The following is a 15,155-nucleotide window of genomic DNA, read 5'->3' on the forward strand; positions in this document are numbered from 1 at the left end:
ATACAACCGAGTACATAATTTAAAAAAGAACAGTTTTGCATCACCCGCCGGAATTCCTAGCTAGATCCTGGTAGGGGCTGGTGCCCTCCTACCTGCTGCTCTGTTCACCGACATCAAACAATGTTTCTTAGTTCTTTACTACCTCCATTCTGGAGAGCATTCCATTTTGTTTGACCGGTCCATGTTATTACTGCTATGATAGAATGCCCTAGAACATTTTGACATCCAGATGAAGGTGTGTATATCATTTTTGTCTCACCTGAACAAAGTTCGGCAGAGACCTAGTGATTACTTTCCTTGTTAAGTCTGTTGGTCTTTTGGTCTGTTACAAAATTGTTCAAGTTTTTGTTCAGCTCTCATTTCTTTATTTCTGCATCAATAAGCTATGTAAAAAAACAACAACCAAATAATAGAAAATTCAAAATCAATCAGACCCTTTCCCTACTGGAAAAAGGAAATTATTAATATGTTGAATCATGAAAATTCATGCATTTGATAATAATCACCATGTATACTTATATGTGTGGCATCTTCATTAGAAAGGAACATACTCATGGAAATCATAATATATTTATAGTCATAATACAGATTTGATGAGGTGTATTGTTCATGCTAAGGTGGTATTTGTGGCACCAATTTTTTTAAGAGGAACATGGGCTTATTTCCATATCAATTTTCATACTTACAATGAAAAAAAATGCAGATTTGTTGATATTTTGGGACAAGTGTGTGGGTCCCATGATCCCATCTCATTAATATTCATTGTATTTTTATTTGAGAGAAACTATTCAATAATGGAGTCATGACAATGAAGATTGTTTTGTTTTGTAGTTGCTAATTTTACTTTTCTGTATTTATATCTTCATTAGATGGGAACATACTCCATATAGTGCGTAATTGTATCATGAATTGATAATAGTAATAATGTTATTTAGATAAAATAATAGGTTTAATGTAATTGGTGGGTTTTTAGTTTTTAGCTCTCCTGTTATTTATGCTATCTTCATTAGATAGGAACATACCCTATAATTGTATCATGACTGATTAAAGGGTAATATTGTTGTTAAGATGAAATAATAAGTTTAATGTATTTGGTGGGTTTTTAGTTTCTAATTCTACTGCTCTTTAAGCTATCTTCATTAGATAGGAACTTATTCCATAATTGTATCATGACTTAATAAGGATGATATATGTATGGTGGGTTTTTAGTTTCAAATTTACTGCTTTATGTGCTATCTTCATTAGATGGGAAGGATATTTGATAATTGTATCATGACTTGATGAGGATAATAATGTTGTTAAGATGAAATAATTAATGTACTTGGTGACTTGGTGACTTTATGCTATCTTCATTAGATAGGAACATACTCCATAGTTATATCGTGATTTAATAAGGGTAATAATGTTGTTATGATGAAATAATAAGCTTAATGTATTTGGTGCATTTTGAATTCTAATTTTACTGCTCTGTGTGCTATCTTCATTAGGGAGGAAGGATATTTGATAATTGTATCATGACTTGATAAGGATAATGTTGTTATGAAATAACAAGTTTAATATATTTCGTGTTTTTTAGTTTCTTATTCTACTGTTCTTTATGCTATCTTCATTAGATAGGAACATAATCCATAATTGTATCATGACTTAACGTTCTTATGAAATAGAATAAAAGGTTTAATGTACTTGATGGGTTTCTTAGTTTCAAATTTTACTATTCTTTATGCTATCTTCATTAGATAAGGAGATAATTTACAATGTTATGACTTTATAAGGGTATTGCTATGGTGAAAAAGGAAGTTAATGTATTTGGTGGGTTTTAAGTTCTAGCTCTCCTGCTGTTTATGCTATCTTAATTAGATAGGAACCTATTCCATATTTGTATGATTTGATAAAAGTGATAACATTATTATGATATAATAGGTTCATTGTATTTGATGAGTTTTTGTCTCACCTGCGAAGCAGAGTGAGACTATAGGCGCCGCTTTTCCGACGGCGGCGGCGGCGGCGTCAACATCAAATCTTAACCTGAGGTTAAGTTTTTGAAATGACATCATAACTTAGAAAGTATATGGACCTAGTTCATGAAACTTGGCCATAAGGTTAATCAAGTATTACTGAACATCCTCTTAGAGTTTCATGTCACATGACCAAGGTCAAAGGTCATTTAGGGTCAATGAACTTAGACCATGTTGGAGGAATCAACATCGAAATCTTAACCTGAGGTTAAGTTTTTGAAATGTCATCATAACTTAGAAAATATATGGACCTAGTTCATGAAACTTGGACATAAGGTTAATCAAGTATCACTGAACATCCTGCATGAGTTTCACGTCACATGACCAAGGTCAAAGGTCATTTAGGGTCAATGAACTTTGGCCGAATTGGGGATATCTGTTGAATTCCCATCATAACTTTGAAAGTTTATGGATCTGATTCATGAAACTTGGACATAATAGTAATCAAGCATCACTGAATATTTTGTGCAAGTTTCAGGTCTCATGAGTAAGGTCAAAGGTCATTTAGGGTCAATGAACTTTGGCCGAATCGGGGGTATCTGTTGAATTACCATCATAACTTTGAAAGTTTATTAGTCTAGTTCATTAAACTTGGACATATGAGTAATCAAATATCACTGAACATCCTGTGCGCGTTTCAGGTCACATGACCAAGGTCAAAGGTCAATGAACTTTGGCCGAATTGGGTGTTCTGTTGAATTACCATCAAAACTTTGAAAGTTTATGGATCTGATTCATGAAACTTGTACACATAAGAGTAATCAAGTATCACTGAACATCCTGTGCGAGTTTCAGGTCACATGATCAAGGTCAAAGGTCATGTAAGGTCAATGAACTTTGGCCATGTTGGGGTTTTTGTTGAATAACCATCATATCTCTGTAAGTTTATTGGTTTCGTTCATAAAAAGTGGACATAAGAGTAACCATGTATCACTGAACATCTTGTGCGAGTTAGAGTAGTATTCAAAGTCAGCACTGCTGCTATATTGAACCGCTGATGCAGGTGAGACGGCCAGAGGCATTCCACTTGTTAGTTTCTACTTCTATTCTTTATGCTATCTTAATTAGAAAGAAAAATACTCCGTAATTTTATTATGACTTAATAAGGATGATAATTTTGTACAATAATAGGTTTAATGTATTTGGTGGGATTTTAGTTTCCAATTCTACTGTGCTTCATGCTATCTTCATGAGATAAGAACATACTCCATTTATGGTATCATGACTTGATAATGGTAATAATTTAATCTATTACTAATATATTTGTACTTTTATCTTTCTTTCTTTCACTGCGCCTTGGGACTCTGCCGAGTGGATTTGGCGCATTACAAATCCCATTTATTATTATTTATTGGTAAAAACCTGTATTATGATGAAATAATAAGTTTAATGTATTTGGTGGGTTTTTAGTTACTAATTCTGTGCTGCTCTATGCTATCTTTATTAGATATTAACATACTCCATAATTGTATTATTACTTAATAAGGGTAATTTTGTTATGATGAAATAATAAGCTTAATCTATTTGATGGGTTTTTAGTTTCGAGTTTTACTACTCTTCATTAGATAGTAACATACCGTACAGTGTTAACATCACTTTATGAGGGTCATAATTGTATCCCCCGAACAGAGTTCGGAGGATACTATGGTTTTGGCCTCATCGCACCGCCGCGTCCGCCGCAGAGATTTCCTTGTGAGCGCTCTATCAGCTGCATTTCTTCTCCGATCGTCTTCAAATTTGGCATGAAGGTTGAGTATGGTATAGCAAAGAAGCCTATTATGTTTGGTGTGGGCGGAGGTCACATAGTAAGGTCAAAGGTCATTTTCAGGTCAACATTAAAGTTTACATGCAAAACTTTCTTATGACACCTAACTCTGTAACCGTAAGTCACTTTTTAACCAAACTTGGATGATAGATGGACTTGCAGGACTTGCATGTTATGCTGCAGTCAGAGGTCACATGGTAAGGTCAAAGGTCATTTTCAGGTCAACATTAAAGTTTACATTCAAGACTCTCTTATGACACCTAACTTTGCAACCGTAAGTCACTTTTCAACCAAACTTGGATGATAGATGGACTTGGGGGACCTGCATGTTATGCTGCAGTCAGAGGTCACATGGTAAGGTCAAAGGTCATTTTCAGGTCAACTTTTAAGTTTACATGCAAGACTCTCTTATGACACCTAACTCTGCAACTGTAAATCACTTTTCAACCAAACTTGGATGGTTGATGGATTTGGGGTACCTGCATGTTATGCTGCAGTCGGAGGTCACATGGTAAGGTCAAAGGTCATTTTTAGGTCAACTTTTAAGTTTACATGCAAGACTCTCTTATGACACCTAACTCTGCAACTGTAAATCACTTTTCAACCAAACTTGGATGGTTGATGGATTTGGGGTACCTGCATGTTATGCTGCATTCGGAGGTCACATGGTAAGGTCAAAGGTCATTTTTAGGTCAACATTAAAGTTTACATGCAAGACTCTCTGGGCGTTGTGGCGTGCGCCTGTAATCCAAGCTGTGGGGAAGTTACAAATTGATGCAGAGGGTCGAGGTTCGAGCCCTGGTCACGTCTTTCGGATGGTGACGTTAAAGGTCGGTCCCAGACGTAAATAATCATTTCTGATTGATATACATCTGACAAATCTGAAACACACACGCACGCTCTCTTATGACACCTAACTCTGCAACCGTAAGTCACTTTTCAACCAAACTTGGATGGTAGATGGATTTGGGGTACCTGCATGTTATGCTGCAGTCGGAGGTCACATACTATTAATGTAATATATTGTTGATTTCTTAAGTGCAGAGGATTTTACTGCTCTTTATGTTATCTTCATTAGATACACCATGATGTTAACAAGACGACAAGATAAGGGTCATACTGTCACAGTGATAATGATCTTAATGTATTTGCTGATTCCTCATGATGCGATAAATATTCTTCATGCTATCTTCATTAGATAGGAACATACCAAAAATGTTTTCAACTTTAATCATGTTATTCATACAAAATTATTTATTTCTCCAAATGAGCGAGTTGGTGACATTGCAGTTTTTGCGAATGGCCCTCTCCATCTTATGAGATCATATCCCGTATGAATGTTCTTGCATTTGATATTGATAATGAAGATTAATTGATTTCCTGAGTATTTTGGTCACATTACATTTACAGTAAATGGTTGTGTATTCATTAGATAGGATCAAACTTCTACTCAAATAATTATGTATCACAGTGAAGATTTATGTAATTCTTAAGATAGATGTGATATTAGCGTTAGATAGCTGTATACTCCATGTGGATTACTTTACCCATGATGGTTTTAACAAATAATTGTTGCTTTCTGAACCCTATTAAAACTGAATGATTTTTGCTATTGCACATATTTGCCATAGATTCCAGCCAGCATATATATTCAATTCAAATAAACATTTCTTTCATTTCACAAATTTCTACATTTTTCATAAACATAGATTTTATTCAAAAATCAGTTTATTATGAAGAATATAAATATGTACATGTTAAGTTTAAAGAAGAAGGCATATACCCTAAACGCTAGGGCTTGGGGCGGGATATGCCTATAGACATGAATACAATACAATAAAAAAAATATAAAGAAAAGGGCCGAGAAAAGAAGAGAATGAAAGGGAACAAGAGAGGGAGACTTGAGTGGGGAGGCGGGCATGAATTACTAAATAAAATAGAATGCTCAACAAATCTATAAGTGGGAGCAAAATGTAAATGCCACATTTGTACATGGTTCATATTATCAATATGTGCGGTCAGTCTCCATCAGTTTAAGATGAGAGTTTAACTAGGCTCTTTATGTACCTTCATAGAACATTCCCATCTGGATGTCTTCAGGTAAACGAATATAGATCTACAAATTTCTTGAGTAAGATCTTTAGCTGATCTTCACGGCACCATTCTTAGATATCATATGCAATGAAGTGTAGTCTAAGTTGCATACTTGTTGCACTTTTGTCAATTTTATTTTTGAAAGATGACAGCTTGAGCATACATCACCCCATAGATCCATCGGGGAGAGGGGAATGCAAGAAGTGATTATCACAGCGTTGATAGACAATTACGCCAATGCATGAAGTTGAAAAAAAATCTGAAATCAATCAACTATGTGCACTCTCACTTATAAAACATGTATTTAAAAGTTATTCATTTTTAGCACTTTTTAGTAATTGAAGATAAAATTCATAATTTTCTCTAGCACACATTCAAATGAAATAGATTTAGGAGTTGCACAATATATTTTAATCATTGAGATTAAAAATCAAATGTAGAAAACATGGTATTTATCTTTTCTTGTTTTGGCCAACTCTTGAATGTTATCAATTGGAGACCTTATAATATGGTCTTATACAGTGCGTATAAAAAAAAACGGGACAGTTTTGAAAAGTCTATAAAAAATTTGTTTCAAAATATTATATCTATATTTTGATGTTAATAGATGCTCTGAGATCTTATCTTTGAAATGTCATTTTAAAAATAATTTTTGTTCATGCTTGAGCGAACACGGGACGTTTTTGTCAGGGGTTCAAAAAGAGGCTTGCGCCAAAATGGCAGAAATGAGAAATTTGACGATAAGACTTTTGGCTAATCAGCAGACTTTCTCTTAATAATCTTTTCTTTACCTTTGCCATAATTTTCTGTCAAATTTCAATTATTTACCTGACTTCTTTTGCTTTTCATTTAAACTTCTTTTACCTTTGAATTTTTCCTTTTTCAACCCAAGTAGGAAGATTTGCATTATTCATTGGGAGAATTTGTAATTATTCAAATCCTTTTATTATGTGAAACAAATTCTGTTATGGTACCTTTAAAAGACATGAATCCTATGGGTTATTGAATCCTTCACCAAGTTTAATTATGTGCTTGACAGGACAAACAGGAAAAGATTCATGTCTTTCAATGGCAATGGTGTATTGAGTCAATTTTGAAGGAGTAAGACAGCGCAGATCGGGTAAAATGTATTAAAAAGTTGTGAAGCGAGCAAGCAAACATTTCCACTTTTTCATTAAAATATCAAAATTTGTGATTTTGACATAATATTCAGAAAATGATATCATATTTCACTTTCTATGTTTTCTGTTATTTATCTTTCCACCTTTTTTCTCGGTCATGATTTTTTTTTACATTTTTTTTTTTGGGGGGGGTGGGTTAGCACCCCAAGCCCCCACCCATCAGTATGCCATTGTTCAAAGGCATCATAACCTTTGTAGCACAATGAAAGGATTCGAAAAAAAAAAGAAAACACGCTCTCCCATACTTCGGTTTAAAAAAATTGTTCTTGCCTAAAGAAGGAATATTCAAAGCTGAAAGAGAACATATTAAAAAGGAACAACAGAAATATTCAAGCAAATAAGTAGATTTGGAAATAAATGTAGACCGCATAATTCGAAAATTATGGCAAAGTTAATGAAAAGATTAAGAGGAAGTCTGCTGATTTATCATATTTATCATTTGATGCCATTTTGGCGCAAGCCTCCTTTTTAACCCCAGACAAAAACATTCCGTGTTCACTCAAGCATGAACAAAACTTTTTTTAACTACATTTGAAGGATAAGACCCAAGAGTACTTTTTGACACTAAAATATAGAGATCATGATTTGAAACAAAAATTTTCAAATCTGTCCCTTTTTATGATATGCACTGTATATGGGTATGAATATTTCAGTTGGCATCTGTCTTACTTTTTAAATGTGGACACAATAAAAGATATTCTAAGGTCTGTTTTTATTTCAGATGGCAGCATGGAGTAGGAACCCTTTCCCTTGGGTAGCTGGCGGTGACTCTGTCAGGTCCAGTATTGTAGAGATTCAGCTGATGGGGGATCATGTACTAGACTGTAAGTTATTAGTAACGTTGCAGTCATGCCAACCAAACTGACTCCAGGCACTCTGATGAGGATTTACATTCAGAATAACATATGGAAGTGGATCGTATTAGGGAACACTTCATGAATTCAGTCAGAGCAAACCCCGGGGGGGGGGGCACTCGACCAAAAAAGTGGTGGGGGTGTGCCGCGGGCGAGACAAAAAACGGGGCCTTGGAGCGGGCTTATCGTAAGAAAGAGGGTCCTCGAAACGGGCTTCGGAACGACAAATGTTTGTGAAAACGGGGGTCCTTGGAACGGATCGCCAGCGTGTGAGCGCGTATGCATAACGGTCATGCGTGCATGATGCAGCTAGCGCAGCCTCCGCCGGGAGCTCTGCACTGATCTCTAGATCAGTGGAGCTCTGCGGCCGCTTTTCACCAAAATTGCAGCTCATTCAACGCGATCGGAGCGGCGTAACGAAAAATATGCGAAGCTTTGGAGCGGATTTCTCTCTTCTTTTTTCTCGATAAGAAGAAAATGCTATGCCTTGGAGCGGCTTTCTTTGTTCTTTTTCTCAACGAGGCAAAAATGCTATGCCTTGGAACGGAAATTTGAGTGTAAAAATGGGGGTCCCCTCCGCGGCACATACCCACTATGCATTATATACTGAGTGCCCCCCCGGGAGCAAACCCAATGTTTTCTTAAAATTCATCAAACTAACACCATTATACACAAACACCTGCTAAAAGTAAACATGGAAATTTTTTGCCGAGATGAATTTTCTATTATTACGATATATGCTTCTCATCTACGCATGTGAAATATTTGGGTTACTTGAAAATCGTATTGTATTAATGAGCGTGTGTTTTCTATGGGAAAAGTTGGGAAATTTACAAAACCACTAATCAGTTATGTTGATTGTATATTGTTTGGAGAAAATTAGTAGTTTGAAAATGTGTTATTGGCCTTTTTTTATCATTTCTCTATTCTAATTCCCGTTGGGAGAATTTACAAAGTGTATTGAAATAGATGCAATAATTTCGTTACTAATTGAAACTTCTATAATTACAGCAACTATCTATTCATTTCAATCAACTACAGTCCATGAATTGACTGCGGATATCGATATCCAAATACCAATGAGAGACACTCTTTTGACCAATCCCATTGCGGTGCACCTTACGAAGAATGCCTCGGCTTCAGTTATTATTGACCACTCGTCCTTGCCTGAGGAGGGCGCCCTTTACCTTACAATCTTGGCTGAGACTGAGCCCTTGGTGGTCCTGTCTGTCTGTACAGCTATTAACAATACTCAGGAGCCAAGCTGTCTTGGAAGTCATCTAATTTTGAGTGTTGATAATACACCAGTTGATAGTCCTGCTAATTACACATGGAATATCCCCTTAAATGATTTGAGTGGTGGGTATCTGTAATGATATACTTCTCTTAAAGTGGTGATGTGGATCCTCTTTGGCTGAAATCTTCCATGTGACCAGTGGCAGACACAGAGGGTGGTTACAGGGGTTCAACCCCCCCCCCTTAAATTTTTTTGATACCCAAACCCCCCCCTAAAAAAATTGTGAGGACCTTTTTTGAGGTACGAAACAACATAAAATTAGTGGTGGTGTTTTTTTTTGGGGGGGTTACTTGACTAATTATTATTATTTTTTGAGGGGGGGGTAGGAAATGACCTAAAAACTTTTGGTTGTCAACATTTCATTCAGCTTGACCCCCCTTAAAAAAATCCTGCGTACACTTCTGCATGTGACCAGTCATTTATTTTAATCCAATAGGAAAATTTTCTAATGAGTGGTACCAATGAATAGTCTCATTGACCTTGATGGTTTTGAAATAAGGATAGTTCATCAAATAACAAGGAGCCACATCATTATCTTGCAAAACATACAATAATAATAATAATAATACACTTCATTTGCTCAAACATTAGAATAATTGCACACACACACTTTTGAAAACTCCCAAAGCAGAACTGTTCCAAATGTCTCCTGTCCTCATGCATGTAATTTGTACATATACCCTCAATGAAGTGTATTATTTTTATATCATTCCACAAAATTATGACTATTAACAAATCAACACATTAATTTTATTGAATTACTGCTTTCCTCTGGACAGTGTTCGAGTGGATGCTTTTCTATTCAATGTAAAGTTTCCTCATCATGAATTAACAATTGTACTACAAGTAGTCAATCAGTTTGGATTCTTATCCGTTATCACTAAAACTGATAATAGCAATTAAACTTTACTGCACTTTAAAAGAAGGAAAAATCAATAAAATAATAAACAAATAATCAATTGCCTCAGAAAATTTGAATCATGGTTCATTTTATGATGATAGTGAATGAAATTAAAATGAAATAACAGGTAGTACTTACAGTATATATAAATGATTTATATCATTTTTGTTTGCAATACCAATATTATTTCTAATGGTGATAATAAATGAATTAAAAATCATTAATAGGAAATAAGTATTCATGAATTATATACACCATTAATTGAGGAAGTTTTTGTCTAGAAGACAAGCCTGCATCATCAAAAAGATTTTAAGAAATAACTTCTATGCTCATCTTCATTTTTTTCCGTCTGTGTTTGATGCAGCCTCAAATGGGATCATGTTACGGTTGCATGATGGCAAAGATCAGCCCGAGTATGAAGATGACAACATCACACTCTCTGTTTTCATGCACACCTTACAGTGTATTTTTTGGCATGAAGACCGAGAAGGATGGGACAGCGAAGGATGCAAGGTATGGGATCTTCATGGGTGTAGTGTATTTGAAATCTAGTTGGTAACACCCCATCTCATTAAACTCCCAAAACAAATATTATAATCAGATCTACTTTTTAGTAACAATATAATTGAAAGCAGGTTTGTGATATATTTTCTTGACCAGTGTTAACAAGATTTTTTAAATGGAACCAATTGATGTATACCATTAACATTATGAATTACATTCTAAGCTTGAAATCAGTTTGCCATTACCTTTTCTTTTTCTTCAAAATTTCGTACACCTTCTTTCTAATAGGTACATTATTGACTATCTTGTTCATCATATGCTATCAATATTTTAATTGCTCAGAATGTAATGTTAATTCTTAGTAATTCTATGCCAGTCATAGTAATAATCTATGTACTTATTGATATGATAATTTGTGATGATGATTGGACGATATAAACCTCTACAATGAATGATCTAGGATTGATGTTTGTATATGCTATGTAACTACAAGAATATTTATTAGGAGGCTTCACTCTACAAGCTCTGCTTTTTAGCAGCTTCCTCCATTTCCAACCTTTTGGTACAGGGATACTTGAAATATATATTTTGTTATTTATTTGTCACAATGTACAAAACTGTAATGGGCGATTCCACACTAGAACCTCAAAAATATCATAAATTTCAACATGCTTTCAATAAGTCATAAGTAGTGTAATATGTTACTATGATACCTAAATTTTATGAAAATTATGAGTTTTAACCAAAAGTGAAGACAGATATAGTTTTAATTGGGGGAAACAATGGAATTTTAAATTTTCAATAATTTTGCTAATTGAATAGTCAAGTACAAACACCGCCTGAAACAATTATTTGCAAAGCACGAGAAGATTGAAAATATTGCAGGTCAATAGAATAATATATCATTGAATATTCCAAATAATATCTACAACATTTTCATGATCCATAATAGGGGCAGCCCTGATTTTTCAGAACCTATATTTGGCAATGTCCCTTACGACACATGACAATGCAAAAGTTTTTCCTACAATTTTATTTTTGATGATGCAATTTCATAAAATCAGTTTGTCTTTCTTTGACTCATGGGTGATCGATTTATCCCATAAGGATCTAATTAATGCCCTTCATTTTTCAATTATTGTCCTATTAAAATTTGTCCCGTACGACACACAATATAATAATGCATTTAATTGCAGGATTTGGATTCAGAAACCATAAATAGTAGGCATATTTAATTTCATTTAATTGATTTAACATAAAGTGAACTGAAAAAGTACTTTGTGTATCTCCATAGAACATGAAATAGGTGATTCTAAACATTTCAATTGATTTCATGTAGGCTTATTCTTTTGTGAATCCCTTTAGCTAAACTTGTGATTTTCACTGATCAGAGCAGGTTAATTTTTTTTCATTGAGCATGAAAAGAAAACCTTTATAATTATTTCAACCTAGCCTGGAAAATGACTTCCTCTTGCATTCTAATCTGGAATTATTATAAGATGTAAAAAAAAATATATATCAATCATCATGATCATCTATTTGGACTTCCCTTGATGATCACTATTTTTTATATACAGTATTGAAACTTTACTTTTTTCAAGTTAAAAAAAAATGTGGAAAATAAGACAAACCATATGGTTTCATGAAATGCAGATGGGTTTGAAAAAGTAGAACCGCATTTCTTTAGAAAAAAAAATATTTTGTGGAATTACAAGTGACAGTTTTGACATATATCATGTAGATATACATTTTATATGAAAAAATTATAACATTTTAGCCCCGTAATTTACACAAAGTTTCATTCATTCATTGTTTGAATAGTGTTTGGAAATCATCAATTAATTCACTAAAATATAACTTCACACAAAACCTCAAGTTTTTCAGCTCGTACAAAATGCTGCGAACACTTGTACATTTCCCATCATGAAAAAATTATAACATATTGCTCCCGATTGTATATATTGAGGTTACTTAATTATATTGTCCTGAATGACTACTTATTAAAAGATTTTTCATAAAAAAGGAAGAATTTAGGGGCAATGCTCCTTCTGATTGATAAAAAGTTCATTTTTTTATTCAGGCTGCCCAGCACAACACGCAAGTGCCCCGTACAACACAGAAGTGTCCCGTACAACACATTATTTTGTTTATGATATATTGACTGAAATATTCAGCTAATAGCGGTTTCTAACGTAATGAATATCTTAGTTTGATAGGATTATCATTATCATCAGCCAAATAATGTGATTGAAGAAGTCAAAGAGACATAAAGTAAGAAAGTTTGGCTTCAATTTAGAGATGTCCCGTACGACACATTTTGAATGTCCCGTACGCCACAATGTTCTCGAAAATTATAACCTGCTTTATTTATTCATGAATGTTTATTTTGCTTTCTTTTATAGATGTGTTTGTTCTTGGGTAATTGAATGTCAATTTGAGTTCAGTTTCTATGAAATTTATCTGCTCAACTCAAAGATTTTTGAGTACAAACTTGAGGTTTCTAAAAGAGCCACTTTTTCTGCGTCCGTACGACACATTACTATTTAAAATCTGTATTATACAGGATGGGAATTCAAGTCATGTTAAGTATTGGTTTTTCTAACACTCTGGTAGTACTTGATGATTATCTATAGTTACTGGAATATGTTTAGTTTTTTCTTGTAAAAAAACTGTCAAATATTCTCTAAATGTCCCGTACGACACGTATGGAATCACCCTAATTGTTGAAAATGGAAATGAAATGTTATTAACTATACAATGGGCCTGGTCATTTCCGTTCCTGCTGATAGTCAAGTGTTATTTTGCTTTTTATCATTCATTCTTTACAGGTCGGTCCTCTCTCTAATCCTTCCTCAACCCACTGCCAATGCAATCATCTGACTTTCTTGGGAGTCTCTGTTCTTGTCCCACCGAGCCAAGTCACTATTTTCAACGATCCCATGCCTGTTGAAAGCAGTCACAGTCATCATCATGACGACGAACATCCTGGCTTGCACTTCTTCCTTTGGGTCGTAATAGGCTATTTTTCATACTGCTTACTAATTTTGATATGTATGGGATGTTTGATTGGGATAAAAATTTTCATTGATAGGTAGCATTGTAGCAAATTTGGTGACTATAACATTGATTACAAGAAATAGCAGCTTTGCCCCATTTTTATGCATCAATCAGGCACGGATTGTGAAGCTCACAATCAATTTTATAGTGATCAGAAATGGTAAGTCAAATCATCCCATTGATATATGAATCTATTTGAACTATTAACCTCTCAAAAATTTGTTATATTAATATGAATCCATGTTTGATGATCTCATGAGTTGTCTGCAGAACTAAAGACAAAACTTATTTTGTGCAAACATTTAAAGTGACTTTTTATGGGTAAACATTTTCTTGTGTGTGTAAGAGGGCAATAACAAACAGGAGTATTTGTCTCTGATAGTTTTGGCTGCATTATATCCTATTGAATTTGTACACAAAATATTGTTGAGCATAGTAATACCACATCTGAGCATTTTTTTAAGGATTTTCCCATTTCATAAGATCATATATCTATTTTTGTAGACATTTCATTACTTTAGCTTATTACAACAAGGAAGTTTTTAAAGATATAAACATATAGTACTTTCTGAGTTTCATTTGATGCATTCATGTAATAGTAATAATGATGATAATAACAGTAATATAATATTTATGATAATGTTAATTATAAAATCAATGTAAATAATAACTATAATAATATCATTAATGGTAATGTAATAATGAGAATAATAACAGTATTAATAGTAATATATTTATGTTTGTTATTTTATAAAATTAATGATGAAATTATTAATGGTAATAATAATGATAATCTTAATGATAAAGATAATGATGATAATGTTAATGATAACAAATTAATTCCCTATAGTGTTAATATCTACATAAAGTATTGAACTCAAGAGTAGCTTTTTATGAGATTAGAATAATAGCATAATTTATTATAGCATGGATGAAGGAAAGGTTTATTTTTCTAGTATTACTTTATAAAATAAAATTGTTTTCTACATAATGGTAAATTGAATAAAACCAAAATACAGAAAATGATAACTTGGGGAAATTAAAGGGAAAATTGAGATGCTTATAAAAATATTGTGCTTTTAAAGATGTGATGTATATGCTCATCAAATTTTCAATTCATATGCTCATGAATTAGTCAATCCATGCATGATGTATTATGATATAAAGCTAAAATTGCTATTACATTTACTGTCATATGTAGAATGAGTATTGAGTGTTTGCTACAGAATTTGATTCTTCCTGCATTATTAACGTAAAATACTGTAAACATAATCGGTAGTATTCTTAAACCTAGGTTTATCCCTAGTCTAAACTAGAATTTTAAACCACACCTCTATGGAATGTTGGGCTTCATAATAGGCCTACATCTCTTATATTGATGGCAATTATAATGTACCCCAAAAATAATCAAAATTCATTCTACTTTGGTATGTTCATTTTCTTCCAATTTTTCGAATCATTGAATTATTTTTGACAACTTTTTGCAG

At 33.5% G+C, this 15,155-nt stretch overlaps 1 protein-coding gene across 1 annotated transcript in view; it reads left to right on the plus strand.

Moving 5' to 3' along the window:
- The window catches only part of LOC121409729 (sperm receptor for egg jelly-like), a 38,015-nt gene extending 23,852 nt beyond the window's left edge, over positions 1–14,163 (plus strand). Inside the window, exons 17-20 of the mRNA XM_041601637.1 lie at positions 7,777–7,879; positions 8,951–9,268; positions 10,472–10,620; positions 13,440–14,163. Of these exons, the coding sequence (XP_041457571.1) occupies positions 7,777–7,879; positions 8,951–9,268; positions 10,472–10,620; positions 13,440–13,706 (837 nt within the window). The 3' untranslated portion in view covers positions 13,707–14,163. The remainder of the gene's footprint in view (positions 1–7,776; positions 7,880–8,950; positions 9,269–10,471; positions 10,621–13,439) is intronic.
- The last annotated feature ends 992 nt before the right edge of the window (positions 14,164–15,155 follow it).

This window comes from Lytechinus variegatus, chromosome 2 (genome assembly GCF_018143015.1).
Source record: "Lytechinus variegatus isolate NC3 chromosome 2, Lvar_3.0, whole genome shotgun sequence".
In the NCBI taxonomy this organism is placed as follows: Eukaryota; Metazoa; Echinodermata; class Echinoidea; order Temnopleuroida; family Toxopneustidae; genus Lytechinus; species Lytechinus variegatus.